The sequence below is a fragment of the Oxyura jamaicensis genome, chromosome 2 (genome assembly GCF_011077185.1).
Source record: "Oxyura jamaicensis isolate SHBP4307 breed ruddy duck chromosome 2, BPBGC_Ojam_1.0, whole genome shotgun sequence".
Lineage (NCBI taxonomy): Eukaryota > Metazoa > Chordata > Aves > Anseriformes > Anatidae > Oxyura > Oxyura jamaicensis.
Window position 1 is genome coordinate 3,163,123 of NC_048894.1, and position 18,844 is coordinate 3,181,966.

Below are 18,844 nucleotides of genomic sequence, written 5' to 3' on the forward strand. Positions count from 1 at the left end.
GCTCCTTCACCTCATCCTGCCCATCGCCATGTTAGCCCCTTTTGGGAAGAACGGAGGAATGCGGAGCGGCGGCGGCTCCGGCTGCCAAGAGCCCTTGGGCCGCTGATTGGAGCCGCAGCATCAGCTGGGGCCGCCGCTGCCCCCCCTTAAAGGGACAGGTCCCTGCCTCCCCTCCGCCCCCCCCCGGGGCCCCCCCCCCAATTCTTTTCACCCCCCTCGACCCCCCAGGATCCTCCCTTGACCCCCCTCTTTCCTCCCCTACCCCCCGTGGGGAGACCCCACCAAGCACCGTGAGCATCCCGGAGGGGGAAACTGAGGCACCGTGGAGGGGTCTGGCTTCAAAAGATTAAAAAAAAAATAAAATAAAAAGAGGGTTTTGGGGTTGTGAAACGGTGAGCTGGGGACATGTGGAGGGTCAGCAAGCTCAGTTTCATTTAAAAAATAAAAAAAAAGGGGGGGGGGAGAAATGGGGGGGTATGGAGAGCTCTCCTGCCAGCATGGAAATGCAACAGGGATCTCCGGGTGTAGGAAGGGGTCCGGGAGGGTTTTAAGGTGCTTTTGGGTTTTTAAGGTGCTTTTTAGGAGGGGGGTGTCATGGGTGGGGAGTGCCATGCCCCCCATGTGTCCCAAGTGGGGTTTTGCTCTTTTGCTCCCAGCACCGTGTTGGTCCCCCCCTTGGCCTTCCTACACCCCCAGTCTGATCCCTCCACCCCACAACACCTCCATGGGGGCAGCAGAGGGCCCCCGAAGCCCCCATCTGAGCCTCCTCAGGGTGACCCCAAACCCCCTGGGGATTCGTGCCTCCATCCCACGTCCCCGGCCCCTTTCCCCGTCCCACCCCGCAGGCGGCAATGCCGTAACGTCTTGCACTTGTCTGGGCTGCGCTCGGGTTGCCGTGCGCCGTAACTTGTTCCAGATGTGTTCGGCTCTGCGCACAACGTCGCCGCGGCCACGTCCCGCCTGCGCTCCGCTTCCTGGGTTTATTTAGTTCGTTTTTGGTTTTAATTCCCCCTGTCTTGCTTTCAGCTCCACTCTATAGGAAAAAAATCCCAGCGGAGCCAGGCAGAGCTTTTTCCGCCATCAGAAAGCTTTTGCTGGGATGAAAGCATGGCCTGGACGGCGTGTCCCCTAACCCAGCCGTGTTTCCAAAGCTCCACAAGCTGCTGGGGGACATGTGGTGGCCATACTAAACCCTGGAGTGGTGTTGGTGGGCTCCTTATGGGGTCCCTGCCCTTTTGGGGGATGCTGAGCCCGCCCCTCACCTGGGCTCCTCGCCTTTGCCAGCCACGGGTTTTCCTCCATGGTGTAGGAGAAGCTGTGCCCATAGTGGCCATGGCCACCAACACAAGGGGACGTGTCCTCCAGACACCACCAGTGACACTTTTGGGTGAAAACCTGTAGTTTGAGAGCGGTGACGGCAGCAACGTTCTTAAAAGATGAAGCACATGAGGTTCCGTTGGCCAACGCTGCCCTACGTGGGGTTTGGTGGAGCAACTTCCCAGCTCTGCCCGCAGAGCCTGGCCGGCCCAGCGGGGTGGTTTTATGGCATGGCAGCGGTGACTCCATCGGGTCTGGGGGCAATGCGGGATGGGGAGCATGAGGGGAAGGCTGTGGTTGTCCTCATGGTCTGTAGGTATCCTCTGAACCCGTTCACAGCGCTTCTTCTGCTCCTCGTCCTCAAGGCAGGAGACACTTCCAGGTGGATTTAGGCAGACAGGGTGCCCTGCGCCCCACCTGGTTTCTCTCCTGGGGGCTTTTTTCCCTCATGTTCATCTGCCGGGGTCTCTGAAGGGACCCCGTGCTTGTGGCGTAAGGATCTGGAAGGTGTGGAGGCATCAGGGCCTTGTGTGGACCCTCACTCACCAACAAAATGGTAACGGGGCCTAGCACACCACAGAGGCACCCCAGCCCCGGGGTCACTTCAGCTGCCACCAGGACATGGCTGCAGCAGCAGGAGGGAAGCCCTGGAGGTGTTGGTGGGTGAGGAGCAGAGGCAAGGGGGTGCTGGTGACACGGCAGCACCCTTGGGTCCCAGCCCACCTCCAGGCAGCAGCGCGGTGCCCGCAAGGGGACATCTCCCGCTGCTCCCGCTCTCTGTTTTTCGCACTGAGCCATGAGATAGCAACCAAGTGACCCCATAAGGTCACTGCGTGTCTGAAATGAAGGCCCAGGCACAGCAACAGGATGCAGGCTGGAGGCCAGGGGGATGCGGGATGGAGGCTGGGGGTGAATTGCTGGCTCAGCAACCGGGTTCCACTCAGCAGCTGATTTTCTGGGCAGGCACCATGCACATTATGGAAAAGAAGGGATCAAATCAGGCCAAGAGAGAGAGAAGAAAAAAAAAATAAGTAAAGCAAAAACATTCCTGGAGGCTCTCTGGCCTCTCTCCCTGCAGCCTCCAGAGAGGAGGAGGAGGAGGAGAGAGACGAAACAAAAGGCACGAGAGGAGAGGAGAAGGAGCTGAGGAGGCGCTCGGGTGAGGATGGCGGGGCTCGAAGCACCGCGGCGGGACGCGGCCGGAGAGGCTGGGAGGCCTTGGGGGTCGCGCCGAAGGCGCTGCCCTTTTATGGCCCTTTTATGGAGGACCGCGGCGCGGATCCTGCCCTACTAAGGGAAAACGTCGCCCGCTTCGGCGCTCGCAACGAGAACACCCACAGCGCGCAGACGAGCTCTCAGAGGACGGCTGAAATACGGCCGCTTCGCGTTGACCCCAATTCTTCCCTTTTTTTTTTTTTTTTTTTTTTTTTCCTGACTCCGAACTGGGTAAAAAAAATAATAATAAAATTATTTAAGTGGTTGCAGGTGACGGAACGGCACCGGATCAGGTTCACCAAGGCCGCCTGGGGCTGCGGTCCGAGGTGGGGAGGAGGTCGGCACCCGGCCCCAAAACACTGCGGGGCTGGCCCAAAACCACTGCGGGCTTGGCCCCAAAAAGCTGTAGGGTTCACCCTGCTGAGTGCATTCCGCCTCAGCCCGACCCTCACATTAATTTTCCTTTCTGGGGGTGAGGATCCCACCCCGAAGGCCTTTTCTCCAGGGCTAGCGGGGATGGGAAGGGGACTGCAGGCAGCCCCCCACGCCCCATCGCTTCCCCCCGCAGGGAGCTGCTGCAGCAAGCCACAGCCAGGGCTCGGCTCCCAGAGGATCTGTTATTGGATTGCAGACCCTGTTTTCTACAAATTCTGTAATAATTAGGTTTGCTTTTTTATACGCCACGATGCCAGCATGAGGAAGTTTACTTAAAACCCATGAATGATGAGAAGACTGATATATTAAAGGAAAAGTTGCTCAGAGGAGGAAGGGGGAGGAACTCCCCCTCCCCCCCGCTTCCAGATTTCCTGAAAAACATTTAGCTTGCTTTACCCCTGGAAAAGTAAAAGATTGGCTTTTTGTGCTGATTCAAGGTGCTGCTGAACACAGAGGGTTTCCCACCTTACTCCTTGTCCTCCGCTCCCTCTGCAGCTCTGGGGGCAGCCCCATGCCAGGTACGGGTTTTTTCCAGGTGGGTGACACAGAAGTGTGACAAGGAGCAAAAATGGGGCCCAGAGGGCATCCCCCTGCTTCTTGAGCTGCTTCTGCTTGTCCCTGGGGTGTTACAGCAGAGGGACAGAGCATCACCGGTCTGGTATTTTGGGGAAAAATGCTCTTTTTGAGCGTTGCTCAGCTGCAGGTTTAAAGATTGAGGCCTCTGCTCTGGATGCACTGAGATGAGCCAAGCCGAGCTGTCCTCACTGCTGGTGTGTTGGAGGCTCTCTCTCTGTTAACAACTCGACTTGGCAATTTTGACATTTTGGGGGAAGAAATATTTGCTTTCTCCCAGCAGACCTGTCTCCAGCCAGTTTTGGCTACTACTTCCCTGCGCGAACTACTCCTGCTGCATTCAGGGCGCCGGCCAAATATGAATTCTGTAAAACTTTGCCTTTTTTTTTTTTCCATGGAAATGTATGTGGATTGTGTTTTAGGTGGGGACAACCACAGGATTTTATAAATATTTATTGTTTTTAACACCCTTGAGAAGACTTTGAGAGAAACCGTGTTGCCACAGGACAAGATCGAAGGCCCCTTTATTGCTCAGCAGCTGGTTAAAAGTCGGCAAGCAGAAGGCAGGGCTCGGTGGCCACTTTTCAGCTCATTCTCACAGGGCAGCTTTCCCGGTGTCCCCAGATGCCACACAGATGGTGAGCAACCCCACAAGAACCTCAATAAATGAAAAAGCAGATGCAAAAGTATCAAATGAATTTTGGTACGGGAATGCGTATGGTAAACGATCAGGAGGAAAGAAAGTCCAGACCACGCTTATGTGATGCCTTGCTTGGAGCTGGCAGCTACAGCTGAAATCCCGGTTGCCACCTCAATGTGTGGCCAAGGTGTGCTTTAGGTGGCAGGTTGCCACAGGAGCTAGAAACGTTGATGGACTCAAAAAATGCTGGAGAAATGCTCGGGCCATTGGTGTGCCTGCAGGTCCCAGAGGGAATGGTCAAGGCTGCTCCTCGTCAGTGCCTGCGATGAGAGGATTGCTGCTGGGGGAGCAGGGGGACATGAGCTGCAGGGATTGCCTGGCCTGCTCTCTTGAAGAACCGTCTCCTCTGGTTGCTGCTGGAAGTAGATAAAATGTTATCCAAAACCAGAAGGGTGCATCTGGATGAGTAGGAAACTGTACCAGGCTCTCCCAACTCACGAAATCATCCAGGCTGGAAAAGACCAAGGTGACCACGTCCAGCCAGACGCAGGTGGATGACTTCTTACCCCATCTGAACCTCATCTGGACCCCCCCAATGAGCCTGAGTCCTCATCCCACCCCCTACCAAAGTGCACACGAAGCGGCTCCAGCACCGCGCCTCGCACGCTCAAGGACTGAACTTCCACAAAGCTCGGAAATGCGCCGTGAACGTGACTTTCCATCCATCCATCACCCAGAAACCTGGCGAGGAAAGTCACCTCCAGCACCGGGTTTGCTTGTCGAGGAGCCAGGTGTGAGAGCTGTGCGGGTCTTCCCAGCACGGGGCTGGCGGCTCAAAGGCATCTTCACACCGCGAAGGACGAGAGGCGGCATTTCATTAGGCAGGAAGTTAGAAAGCGACACCTTGATTGAAATAATTAGCAAGATTAAGAACTACAGGAAATACCCAGAGCTGCAATTATAAGTCAAGAGCATCTCCAGGGGGCCGGGAAAACTTCACTCCGGGTTGGAGTCTGTGCTGGGGAAGCGAAGGGCTGCGGGATGCTGCGTGCCAAAAATGAGCCCCGCCATGGCTTGTCTGCCTGCTGGCCCCTTCCAAGCATGCTGGTCTCCAAGCACACTCTGATTTTTACATTTTTCTTAAGAGCAGATCCTTACTTGTCCCTTGGATGGACATTTCTGCTCTTGGGACACCCAATCTTTCACCCAAGGCCAGACGGGATGGGGCTGTGGGCTCCTGGGCTGGTGGCAGGGGGCCTTGTGCATGGCTGTGGGGTTTTGGGGTTGGGGCTGGGGGAGTTTGGGGTCCCTTCCCACCCAAAGTACCCCAGGGTTATGGGACCTGGGTTAGAGAGTGCTTTTCAGGACTGCCAGGGGAATGCTGACACTTGGCGGAGCAGCAAAGCAGGTACGTGCAAGGTGTGTTCGTTTCTAAGTAGTTTTGGTCCCCTGTGGCTCAAATGGAATGGAATCCACGGGGAATTTTTCCATCGCATTTGGGCTATAAACTGGGAATGGGAAAGATGAGCTCGGTGGCCAGAAACCAGCTCGTTCAGTAAATACACATAGAGAGAAACCGGGCACGAACAGGGAAAACCAGTGAGCGTCCCTCCCTCGCTGACACCGGTGGCCGTGGGAGACAGTCCCCCCGACAAACACTTCTGGGGTGAAGAAGAAGAACGTGAAGTGCGTGAACACTTTTATATTAATGCTAAAAGAAGCAGTAAGAGCTGTCGGACTGTGCACGGACGCTCAGCTTTCTGAAGCTGAAGGAGCTGAGAGGCAGCGTCCGAGCGCGACCCGCAGGCACCGGGCACCTCGGGGCGATGTTTCGCAAGCTCCAGCAGCTCCGGCTCAGGTCGGACAAGCTCAAGCCAGAGCCGAGTTTCAGCTCGTTATTATTAAGTGGAATTAAGCCCCAGAGCAACATATATATAAAAAAAAAAAAAAAGTGGGCCCAGATTTGGCACGGCGGAGTTAAAACCGAGGGGAGCGCCGCTCGCGAGGGGTGGCAGGGGCCAGGCGACGTGGAGCTGGAAGGAAATATTGCTGGAGGAGTTATTTACGTTTCGCCATGAAACAGGAGAGATACACAACCCCGGAGTCCCCGGGGAGCCGTCCCAGGCCTGGTACTGCTCAAAATATTTTTTTAATAATTACTTGCATGAATAGCGAATTCGCTTATTACAGCTGCAAACGATAGCGAGCCGGGAGGGACTTCCAGTACTTGGGAGGATGGGCTGAGACTTCAAAACAAGCTTTGACACATTAGAGAAATGGCTTGGGTAAAAAATAAAATAAAAAAATAGGCTGCAATTCAGTGGAAACAAAGGAAAAAGTTGGTGCTTGTGTAAGGCCGGGGCACAAATCTACCGCAGCTGCCGAATCTCAGCCCCAACGCATTTTACAGACGGGTTGGATGAGAACTACCCTGATTTACCCCGTAAGGGGGATGCTGCCCGGGGCAGGAGGAGACATCCCACAGCAGGAGAGGGCCCTGGGGCTGCACCCCCCGTTTCCAGCAGGGTGCTTGTTCCATGCTGTGGCTGGGGATGGAAAACAAGAGTGGGATGCGTGCAGCTTGCTGCAGGAGGTGTAGAGGAACCCTGTCACTCAGGCGGATCAAAACAAGCTGGATTTCATCATCAGGAGGCATGCTTGGTGTCGCTTATGCTGGTTCTGTCGTTTTTATTTATTTATTTGTACTTCTTGGCTTTGTTTCTCCCTTAGTTTAAGCGACTGCTCGCTACCTCTCCCCAAAGCAGAGCTGAGCACGCTCCTGATGTGCACGTTACAGCGGGGAGAATGGATTTTTCCCCCTGCCGTGTAATTTCTTTAGACGGTGGAAACCATCACCAGAGGATGCTGCAGACCTCAAAGCACAAGGGGACAGAGGGGACAGAAAACACGCCCGTGCTTTGGGGCGCCGATATTACAATGGCGCGCATGCAGCTCTTGCAAAAGCCGGGGGAGTTTACTGCAGGATCCCATTTTTTTCCAGGTTCTTTTTCTTCTCTCGGCGCACCTGCAGCTCGGTTATCGCCACTGCTACATCCGGATCCTCGGCTCTTTCCGGCTACAGCTGGGGAGGAGGTGAAACACCAGCGGCCTCCTGATCTGGGGCTGCCTCTTGATCCCAGCTGGTAGGGAGCACTGATTAAAAAAGCTTTCACTCTGCCAGGCAGGGCAGGTATTTCTGCCGGTCCCTTCCCAAAAGGGCAGGGCGTTGCTCCTGGAAGCAGCCCCTTGCCTCCTCCCCATCCCGAGGACCTTCCGAATCGTCCTCCAGCTCCCTGCTGGCCTCCATGCTCTGGGGAGCATCCGTGGGGAATGCTCCCTCTCCACGTCAGCCCCTTGGGGGAGTAAGGACACTTGGTTTTTTTGGCCAGCACCGTGCTCTTTCAAGGGCACGCTCACATCACGGCAAGCAGCAATTAACGCCAAATTAATCACCCAATCTCCGTGCCTCTGCTGCAATTGTGAAATATTGCTCCCATTAAAAACAAACCAAAAAATACATCACAGGCTGGTTTCGTGCGTGCAGTGCCATCGCAGAGGGCCAGGCAGACCTCATTAAATTCGTGGTCGGGTCCCTTTAATGGTTTAGGATTTTTAACAGTTTTGCCTTCCCACAGGCGGGCTGCTGAAGCATTTCAAAACCAGGGAAAACCACATCGGTTTCACAACCATATGCAAAAAAATATATGTATTTAGATGGATGTTAAGGAGGGGTGGAGCCTGCAGAGCTTTATCTCCTCGTGATTTAAATCCCAGGCAGCGTTGGGTTTGGAAATTACACCAGATGGATCGCAGAGTGCAGCTCAAGGTCATCTAAACACTGCGCTCAGCTCCCAACTGTAAGCGTGACCACCACGAACCACCAAAGCCATCGAGGGAAATTTAATACACCGCCAGATACTCGGTGATCTTCGGAAAGAGCACTTTAAATGCTTCTTACCCTCGAGTGCGACGACACAAATAACCCTTGTTTAAAAGCGATAGGGGAGCAGGAATGAAGGCTCTCTGCGTGCAGATACGGTAGGAAAGCTGCATTTGGGCTGGGGCTCTGTAAGTGCGTGCTTTGTGCAAACTAATTCTTCATCTGATCGACACCCCTGCAGCCAGACAGCTCGTTTCTTATTTTCTTGTTCTCGCCAAGTTAGGAGGAAAGCACGTACCTGCAGCTGGAGACGGCGTGCCTGCCCCGCGGAGCTGCCCCACAACAATGCTCCGTGTGCTGGGTGCCAGGGAGCCTATTGCCAAAACACCCAGGAACACAGACCTGACCTCCTGAGCCAGATTTAAAACACTTGCCCCATGCTTTTCACCCCCCAAACCCTTATTATAATCAAGTAAGGGCTAAGTAATACACCGCAGGATTAAGCTATTTTGCTTTCTTTTTAATAGGAAAACGTCCCTAACGAGGAGGACGTAGCAGGGTGTCACCTACCCTATTTTTAACGGCGCAGGAGGGGACGGCTCGACCTCTGCAGGAGCAGCCCCGCAGCACCTGGGCTGCTCCGATGTCCGCTTTCGGCACGGCCCGCGGCTGCTCAGGCACGGAAAGGTGCACACAAAAGTAAACAAGGTTGACTGTCTGACAATGAGGAAGCCTGTTTTGTATTAGCGCCAACACAAGTTGTCTAACATTTCTTAACACTATTCTGCCCGTCTTCCCTCCCAAACCGAGGTGGCCCCTCAGACTTTCCCTCCCCTGATTTCCCGTTTTTACACCTTTCATTGCCATAGCTCACATCACCCGGTGTTCCTGCTTTCTCCTGCGTGGAATTTCTTGAGCTGCCTCCCCAGAGCCGTGCTCCCACGTCTGGGAAATGCCAGGTCAGCCGGATCGTGCTGAGGACTAAATTAAACAAGGAAACACCTCCGCTTGTCCTCACCCATAAGGAAATCCATTTTTTAAACCTTAGATCAAGGCAATTCATCTTTCCATTAGGACGGAGCTGGCACATCCAATGAAATCCAGTTTCCCTGGAACAGAAGGTCTGCAAGACTAATGGATTAGCGTGCTGAGCCATTACATCTGCTGACTTCAGCCGACACCACATCTCCCATGTGCTACGGAAACGATGCGGGAATGTAAATTTGGGAAAGAATATTTAGCAGGGCAGTTAAACTCAGCACATTGAGAGATTTCCGCCAAGACCCGTTAAGCGTATCTGTTCACAAAGGCTAAGGAACTTTCACGCACCTTGAGGAAACGGCGAGACCTCACATCACTTGGAAATTTCAAAATATTTGTTCCTCCGAGGACTATTACGTAAAGCTAGCGCAGAGCCTTGCAGAGGAATTGTTCTCTATCTAGGTCAGGAGAAGGAAAGACAACTTGTAGTCTTGCAAGGGACAAGCGGCTACAGAAATGGAAGCGCATCTCTCATTTTCCTGTACGTTTCCCTCAAGCAGCAATGGATTTTTTTTCCAGATTTAGAGGAAACAGCATTTTCAGGTATGTACAAAAGTTTATTTTACAAACAGCAACTACTTTTGAATAACAAAATTGCAAAAACAGACCGACATTAGAAAACCAGCTCCGTGGTGCATTTCCTATTTGAAGCACAATTTAACAGAACTCACCAAGTAAAAATACTCCCCCCCCCCCCCTTCCCTCGCATCCCTCCCCACCCATCTACCAGATGGAACTTCTTTATAAAGCTTTAATTCAAGATATGAAATAGGCATCGGTAACATTGCAGCGGTTCTGGACAATACAATTGATCGACAACGTATCTATTTCACTACCTTTTCCTGGCCTTAAAAAAAAAATCAACTTAGATCTGAAACGTGACAAAATCAGATTCTGGAGCAATTTTGTTTGAGGAAACGTTGAGTGACAAGGCTTGGATTTGTAACTTTTGTTCCACCATTAGCCCACTAGTGCTATTTTCTCTGTAGGGGAACAAACAAATTACTTAAAGCTACGGAACTGCGACAAACATTACCTTGAGTTAGCAAAGAAATATTTATTTGAGACTCTGAAATGGCTGCTACCGTTCAAAAAGAAATCTGCAAACATACTGATTTGAGTAAAGCATTTGAACATTAAGTACATTTATAAGAACCTTACAAAATACTGATCTGCAAGGACTACGTGCAAGCAATTTTTCATTGAATTACAAGAGCAGGAATTTAAGTTCAGGACTTTGGGTTCTCCTAAAAAGGGAGAAAACTGTATGACAGGTTCAGTTTTAGGAACCTGCATACAAACGTCTTACTCAGCTGATCGTGTACGGACGTGCAGGGCATCATCACAGCCTTCAAATTTCACTTTGAGCTTCCTTTTCATGTTTCAGAAGTGTACCAAAAGCTAATTTGGAGTAGCTTAATTCAATAAAAAAGCAGTATGAATTGATGGCTAAGCAAGAAATGTCTACTTTTCATTTTCAGAGCTGTTGGGTCCTGATGAGATTAAAAAATCGTTTTCAAGGTTTGAAAACATTCAAGAAAACTAAAGGTATTACAGAAAGTCAGTATTGAAAGTAGTTATAATACAACAGTACTCATTAGCTCTAATAAAGCTACGTTAGTTATGTTTCTGTTTTTACTACAGACCCCGCGTTTCAGGGTACGACATTATGCCATTAAAAAACGGTCTCTCAGTATACAACTTTCTAAACACTGAAAAACTTTATAAATCATTTTAAATTGACTCAATCAGAACATTGGCAAAAAAAAAAACACAACGATGCTCTTCAGCTTTAAGTCTACGTTTTTTGCAAGCCATTTACCTGTAATATGCAGTCATTTTTGGTATTAAACTTCACTTGGAAAGTACTTCCCACACTTTTTATCAGGCATACCAGTATTTTTGTAGTCATTTCACTTTAACAATATATAATTCAGGACCTGCACACTGATATTCCCTCTGGCAAATGGGATACATCTACAGACATTTTACAGAGGAACCATTATGGTTTATTTTCTCAAAAATCATCACTTAGGTTTTTAAGAAGTGTTCCGAACCAACTCCTGATATACTCCAGCTTACACCATTCAACTTCAAAACGTGTTGAAGTACGCCAAGCGCTGCAGTAGGAATTTAAATGGGACCACTCAGAAACACTTCTTTAGCCTCTAAAGAACGTTGCAGTTGATCACAAACTTGGCTTTTAAATGCAACAGTTTAGACAGGTTGGATTTTGAGATCAAAACTAATTCATCACACTTTCGCTCGCTGCTTGTCAGTTTGACAATTCCTGTTGTGTGTAACCTCACCCTTCTGAGCAGACTTCTGTAACACCACAGCACAGGAAGGATTAAGACATCGTGGCAGTCTTTGTTTTCATCAACTAGCTGCTGTATATATACTCTATATAACGCAACAGTCAAACAAGACAGCATGGAACCCACCTTCCAGCTCTAAAAAAAAAACCATTTTAATAAACTAGAAATGCCAGTAAGAAGTTCTTCACAGTTTTATAGTTGCTAACGTATCGAACAGTAACAGGCAGAAAGCCTTAAGGTGTTTATAAACATACTTGAAGACAGTACTGGTCGCCGCACCGAGAAAAGTGGTGTCAGCAAACTCACCTACGTGTCATTCATGGCTTGGAATATCCGACTCGAGGAAATAAAACCATTTTTTTCTATTCTGTAAAAGTAGCGTTTGACGTAAAAAACTGTTGGGTTGAGCTTCAGTACTTCTCTCCTTCAGTATGCAGTCAGTCAAGTGAGTGCACTGATAAATGGTAAAGTGTCAGCTAGCTCAGTAAACATCCTTCAGCTTCACTTGTGACATCCTCAGAACAGTTCTGTTTTTAAACGTAACACTGACAAACTTACTAAATACGGTTTCAATCGTCAGAGAAACATTTTCAGCTATACCCACTGCTTTCACTGGGACTTCGGTTGTTGGAGTAGCTGCGATCGCTTTCACTGTCAGAGCCATACGATCTACAAAGAAAAGATTCAATTCCTCAGCATTTTATTTTGGGTTTTAAATTCAAAATTACATCACGTCCACCAATTGAGACCGATGCACGAGACAAGAAGAAAACAGTCATATATAGCAACTGAAATACACATTAATGGACACTCAAAATTAAAATAGTCATTAACTTTACGTGCTGGAAACCCTGTGCAGCTCAAGTCACTGTGAGTGTAACTTTAAGATTTCTTCCTTTCATCAATACAGCTAAGAAATCACCCAAAAACCAACTTTTTGTTCATACTAACAGCTGACTAAGATTCCAACAAATACAATTTTGTTTCTCAACCAAATGATTTTGCAACTCCTTCCCTTCACATATTGCAATCTGAAGTTCGAAGAAGGACCTGAATAATTAGGCTCCATACCAACAACAGGAGCGTGTGCAGAAGGGAAATAACACATTCAAATGTTCTGGCTTACCCAAACCAAAAGAATTCCAAGCTCAGCACCTGGCCAAGCATCAAGAAATGGTACAGATTGTTTCAGATAAGCCACAAAACATATTCAAATTATACAGAATGAACTTTAACTAGAAATTTTCTAGCCTCGTGCCGGGAAGGAAAGCTTTGGGAATGGGTAGGCATATCCTAATCAAGCATTGTTTCTCTGATGCTTCCTGACATCCCCAAACAAGGATTTTGTAATGATTCCCACACTTTTCACTGATCTAATTAATTTCCCTTCAGACACATGAAGAAGTTGTCTTGTCAGAATCTGATGAGGAAACTGGGGACACCAGGGTCCATTAAGAGGTGTTACTACGTCATGAAAAAAGGGCTACGAGAACAGCAGAGGACGAAAATTTACAGCAGCCAGCTATCTGTCTGACTTACCGTTGAAGTTTATGCACTATATGAAGATCACATTCCACTTCTGATCTCTGTTGAAATGTGCTCACTTGCACCTACGGTAATTCCCCGGGACTGAGTAGGATATTTTAGCTTAAATTTATAAGCACACATCAGAAGCACACCAGATTTGCTGGTAAGATATTCTTTCAAAACATGTTCTAGGAAGTTAAAAATTAATTCTGGATAGCGCTGTAATTTTTCACTTCCTCTGCAGATGCTTTTTGGCTAGACTGCAAAAGTGGTTTTAAAAAAAAAAAGTATTCACCATCCAATGGAATTCTTTGCATACCAGGTAGCTTTTAATTTGTAACAGGGCACCTGATTTAAATCTTCCGAGCTAGTTCACTGCAGGATTTTAAAAACCACTTAAGGGCAGCGTTATTAAAAAATTATGTGCTTACTTTAAACGTTTATAAAATATATGCAATATATTTTTATGGCTGGGGGAGAAAGACTGTAGCCCTCATGAACTTAAGTACGTCCTTTGCAAATTCTTTTGCATAAATATGGTATGAGAGACATGCAAGTAAATGACATACCGGGATCGCCTATCGTAACTTCTAGATCTCCGATAGCTGTCGCTCCTTTTACTTCTACTTCGGCTTCTGCTATAGTAACTATCGTAAGTGTACGACCTGCTTTAAAGGGAAAATAAAGTCATTGTAGATTGACAGTTCTGTGCCTAAAATGTCATTGATTTCAAATGCACGACACTTAGATACAAAGAGATGAATCGCTATATAGAATTTACTCTTGAAGGACGCGGAAAACGGGGTAATTCTAAGTTTTTGTAGAAGTTTAAATACCAGAATTCATTATCTTCGAAGCAACGTGGAATTTATTAATCTACAAGAGACTAAGCATTTCAAAAGTTTTGAGTTTTCACTACAAATGGTGCATGAAATATTCAAACAACAAAATGATTCCAGTTTTGTATTTCATTTTTATATTCCATCTAACAATAATGGGAAACGTGTTCACCATTATTTCTGCCATAGCATCACCTATCTCTCTACCACCTGTATGACTTGGTTATTTTCCAAGCATCTCGTTGATGTTATTTTTGCTCTCAAAGTTGGTAATACGACAGTACATTTTTAAATAGCACAGACGCAGCGGTACTCTTACACTAAGATATTGTTATGGTAAGTGCATTGATATCAGAGTTGGTAGAGAACTACAACCCGTACCTGGATCGGCTGTGATGGCCATAGGAACTACTCGATCTGCTTCTACTATAGGTTCGGCTGACAAAGAAATACAAAACGCTTTGTGTTAAGTTAATCAAGAACAAGTGCTGAACAGGGAAGGGGGGGGAAAGAGGAGGGGAACATGATTTTCTCAGAATTCCTTACTCATACTGTAAAACATGAAATACAATTCCCTTTCAGTAACAGGAAATTTCAAAATCTGATTGTTTTAACTTGCATGTTTCAAGCAGATGCTTCAGACAGCAGCATGCACAGCTAAGCCCATTTCCAACCTGCTCAGAGTTCTGGGCACCATTTACTGCTTTGGTAACACACCTCAAAACTAACAATTAGAGAATCTCACCTACGACTCTTGTAACTGTGGTAGGAACTACTTCGACTTCTTGACCGATCTCTACTATACCAGCCTCTGCTTCGGCTTCTTGTATAGCTTCTTGACCTACAATCAAGAAACCAATTTTGAAAAGCACAAAAACAGAGTAGCTCAAGTGAGGAGCACACGAACACGGGAAGCAAAAGCATTTTAAAGCTTTATCTTTCAAGCTAAGTATTTATCCCATATGTGCTAAAATATACAGTGCTGTTTAAAAGAAAAGCAAGCTAAGAAAGAAAAACATGCCTTGAGAATATTGGGAACTTACAAGTTAACCCAAAGAACAGGAACATGAATGCCTTACCTATACGAATATGTAGAACTTCGGGATCGACTTCTGGAATGGCTGTAAGATAGAGACCTCGTTCGGTGTCTGGATTTAGATTCAGATTTACTTCGTGACCTACTGAGACTCCTGGATGGGCTATTGCCATCTCTACTTGGAGACTCTTCCTCACTGGAACTTTCTTGGTTCCTTGGCCTTCGATTTAACCGTGCTGTTTTCCTAACTTCGTCAAACAGAGATCCAGGCCTTACTTTATTTTTAGCTTTTATTTCAATCCTTAAACCTGCTGGTTTAGGCTCTGGTGCTGAAGCTACATTCTTTACTTCTGTGGCAGTACTAATTGTAGCTGGTTGCAAGTTACCAACACCTTGCAGAGGCTTCCATTTATTATCGATTGGATTGCTTTGTGTATTTTCGGTGATTTCACTTTTTAAACTACAATCTTTTGTGCTAGACACAGGGACGGAGTTATTTTCTTGCTTCCCTATTTCTTTTTCTTCTTTAATATTAACCAAGTCTATAACATTGTTTCCTAATTTGACAGCATCTGGTTCAGGGGGCTGTAAATCTTTGTTTATACTAGCACTTAAAGCCTGAGGTTTGCCAGTGAGAATGACAGGAGATGTATCCACAACCACCTTCCCTGGTGAGTTACGGTCTGGAGTGCAAATCTCCATGTTGTCATCTGTCTGAACAACATCCTCCAACCCATTCTGGTTTCTTTCTTCAGCTTGTTTAGTGTCATTCTTGCAAGCAGTCACTTTTATTCCTGAGTTTAAAACACTGGCTGAAACGTTTGGATCAACGTTATCTTTATTAAGGTTACTGTGATCTGGTGAGGCATCAGTAGTGCTTTTACCTGGAAGGTTTTCATCCGTACAAGGCTTTTCACCATTTCCCATTTTGTCTTTGACTACTTCATTCTTTTCAGAAGCTTGCTGTTTTTTATCCTTTATGTCCCCGGTAAGCTGCTTTTCTTTTTTATCGTCCTTGATAACTGGCTTTTCATTTATATCATCATCATCCTCTTCACCAAACTCCAGCGGGGGCTGCCAGTGAAACATTTCTTTTCTTTTCTGAACTTTGTGTTTCTTCTCCTTTTTTCCTTTGGATTTTTCTTTTGCTTTTTTGGAATGTGACTTTTTAAGATTTTTTTTTGATTCATGTTTGGCTTTTTTTGACTTTCCTCTAGTATTTGTTGTGCTAGAATGAGAACTCTCAGATTCGGAAGATGACAACTGTTTGCTCATCTTCCACGTACAATCGGAATCCAGAAAGCCTTCTGAGGAATTTGATTTTTTTATCCTTTTGGTAACACTAAGTTCTGTATCAGATCCTGATGTGGCCTCTCCTTCCTCTTTACCAGATGAGGGTCTGGATTCTGCCCTACTACGCCTAGCCTCTCCCCTTTCTGAGTTTGACTCAGAGTCCCATTTGCTACCTGAATAGGATTTTCGTTTACTTTTTGCACCGCCTCTAGCTTGCTCAGACGATTTCTCTTTAATGGCTTTGTTTTTAGAACGATCAGCATCCCGTTCACACTTGGATTTCTCCTCCCCTCTCACCGAACTTAAGTTGCTTTTATCCTGCTGCTGAGCATCTCCATCTAACTGAAAATGGCCTTCCTTTTCTTGGGCTCCTTTCACCTTGCCGGAATGCTCGCTGTCAGTAGAGAAGTCTGAAGACGATAAACTGTCACTCTCTTTCAGTCCTTGAGAAGACTCATCGTAGTCTTTTGTACATTTATAAGGGAGAGTGCTTTCAGAGCTTGTTTCCTGCCTTAGTTTAAGAGACGAAGCGTTCTGATCACCCGATGTAGATTTTCTTTTGCTTCTGTGCCTATCATCATCGCTAAGGGAATAATAAGATGTTGACTCGCTATAACCCGACCTGTCACTGCGGTATTTACTCGGTGACGGTGATCTACCAGAGGAACGAGATTTTGTTCTTGAGCTAGACAGACTTCTAGATCTGGTGTAAGATCTTGAGTATGACCTGCTTCGGGAGGACCTGCTTCTCGATCGCGGCCAACTATCCGAGCTTCTATCGCTACGATATTTGGAATAACCACTTCGATCGCTATCTGAACTCCTTTGTCGCTTTCGGAACGAGGAAGAAGTGTTAGCCTCTTTAATAACAACTACATTATAATTAGTTTGGGTGGGTATTAAATGGGTTGTTTTAGCTTTCATTTCCTGAATTCGCTCATAAGATGGCTTCCATGGTTTCTGCCCAGGCTTCCACCTTGAGGGTGGTGGGCTATCACTTAAGGGTATGACAGGGAGACTTTCTGGGACAACCGGTGGTATGACAACTTTATCAGTTGGCAATATAACTGCTCTTACAGGGTCAGCAGTCTTGTTCAGCTTGTTTTCATTTAATCGTGTTGAAGTATTTCGTGGAGAACTGGAAACAGTCTTTTGATGCCGAGGGCTAGGACTTGATCTTGATCTACTTCGGGAACGTGACGATTTAGAGGCTGATCTTGATCTGGAACTTCGAGAATAAGACCTTGATTTAGACCTAGATCTGGACCTGGACCTGTAGTATGACCGAGTGTCTCTGCTTGATAAAGTCGATGAACTCTGGTCCTCCTTATCAGATTTAGACCAGTCTCTTCTGGATGAATGCCTAGAAGACGATGAAGAAGAACGAGACTTCCTCTCACGATCACAAGATGATTTCTTCCTCCTGACGAAGGAATGTGAGGATTCCACATCTGACGAAGCTGATGCTTTCTTTTTCTTAGTTTGCTTGTGCTTCTTGAAATGCTTCTGCTTTTTAGACTTCTTTTTATGTTTCACTTTCTTTTTCTCTTTTCTGTGCTTTTTGTGGTGGCTGGAGTATCTCACAGTACTCAGATCAGAATAGCCATTGTGTGACCAAGATCTTGATCTCCGTGATGCACTTCTTTCATCCCATCTGCTTGTACATGGGTCACTCAACCTTAAAAACAAACAAGTGAGGCCCACACTAAGTGGAAATTCTGTAAGAACTTCATAAGTATCTTCCCCTCTCCCTGTCCCAAGGCAATTAATGAGGTTTACGAACTATAAAAATCCCTGCATTTACTACCAGACAACTGCCTTTTGAATGAGCTTGTTAGACTTGTTTTAAGATGTGGAATTACAACACTATGAAGAAAGCTACCGCTTCTCTGTAAGAGATGAATCATAGAATCACAGAATATCCTGAGTTGGAAGGGACGCTTAAGGATCATCAAGTCCAACTCTTGACACTGCACAGGTCTACCCAAAAGTTCAGACCATGTGACTAAGTGCACAGTCCAATCTCTTCTTAAATTCAGACAGGCTCGGTGCAGTGACAACTTCCCTGGGGAGCCTGTTCCAGTGTGCAACCACCCTCTCTGTGAAGAACCCCCTCCTGATGTCAAGCCTAAATTTCCCCTGCCTCAGCTTAACCCCGTTCCCGCGGGTCCTGTCACTGGTGTTAATGGAGAAAAGGTCTCCTGCCTCTCGACACCCCCATACGAGGAAGTGGTAGACTGTGATGAGGTCTCCTCTCAGCCTCCTCTTCTCCAGGCTAACATCACCAAATTGTGCACACTGTAAACCCACGCAAGGAGATTTAATTACCCTAGTCCACATCATTTTGACCTCTACAACTATGGGATTTATTTACTACATGTCTAAATACACTTTTTTAAAAAAATTACCTTATTTAGGTACTACTTAGCTAGTACAATACAATAAACTGTATGCGCTCAGTATATAAAAAGGTTTGGTAAACATTTGCAATTTTTCAATAACGTTTATAATGTTCTTCAGTTCTGCCTTTGGGGTTTGTCTATCATCTCGATACAAGCTCAGATTACCAAGTCATCAGAAATTCTGGAAAGTCAGCTACATCACAGAGCTGGTAACAGTAGAAAGAACACAAAGCTAAAACTTAATATCGGCTTTGTGGATTTGGTTGTCTTACTTGTTATCAAAAATAACAGTTAACCAAGTTCAAGGCTAAAGGAAATCTGACGTGAC

The 18,844-nt window shown here is 46.9% G+C and overlaps 1 protein-coding gene across 6 annotated transcripts in view; it reads right to left on the reverse strand.

Moving 5' to 3' along the window:
- Positions 1–9,641: 9,641 nt before the first annotated feature.
- The window catches only part of NKTR (natural killer cell triggering receptor), a 40,241-nt gene continuing 31,038 nt past the window's right edge, over positions 9,642–18,844 (reverse strand). For 4 of the 6 annotated variants that reach the window (XM_035316549.1, XM_035316548.1, XM_035316552.1 and 1 more), the window contains 5 exons: positions 14,865–17,792; positions 14,531–14,626; positions 14,167–14,223; positions 13,516–13,614; positions 9,642–12,088 (listed from right to left, as the gene is read on the reverse strand). In XM_035316549.1, the coding sequence (XP_035172440.1) occupies positions 12,010–12,088; positions 13,516–13,614; positions 14,167–14,223; positions 14,531–14,626; positions 14,865–17,792 (3,259 nt within the window). In that variant the 3' untranslated portion in view covers positions 9,642–12,009. The remainder of the gene's footprint in view (positions 12,089–13,515; positions 13,615–14,166; positions 14,224–14,530; positions 14,627–14,864; positions 17,793–18,844) is intronic. The other 2 variants (XM_035316551.1, XM_035316550.1) reach the window with 1 other exon arrangement.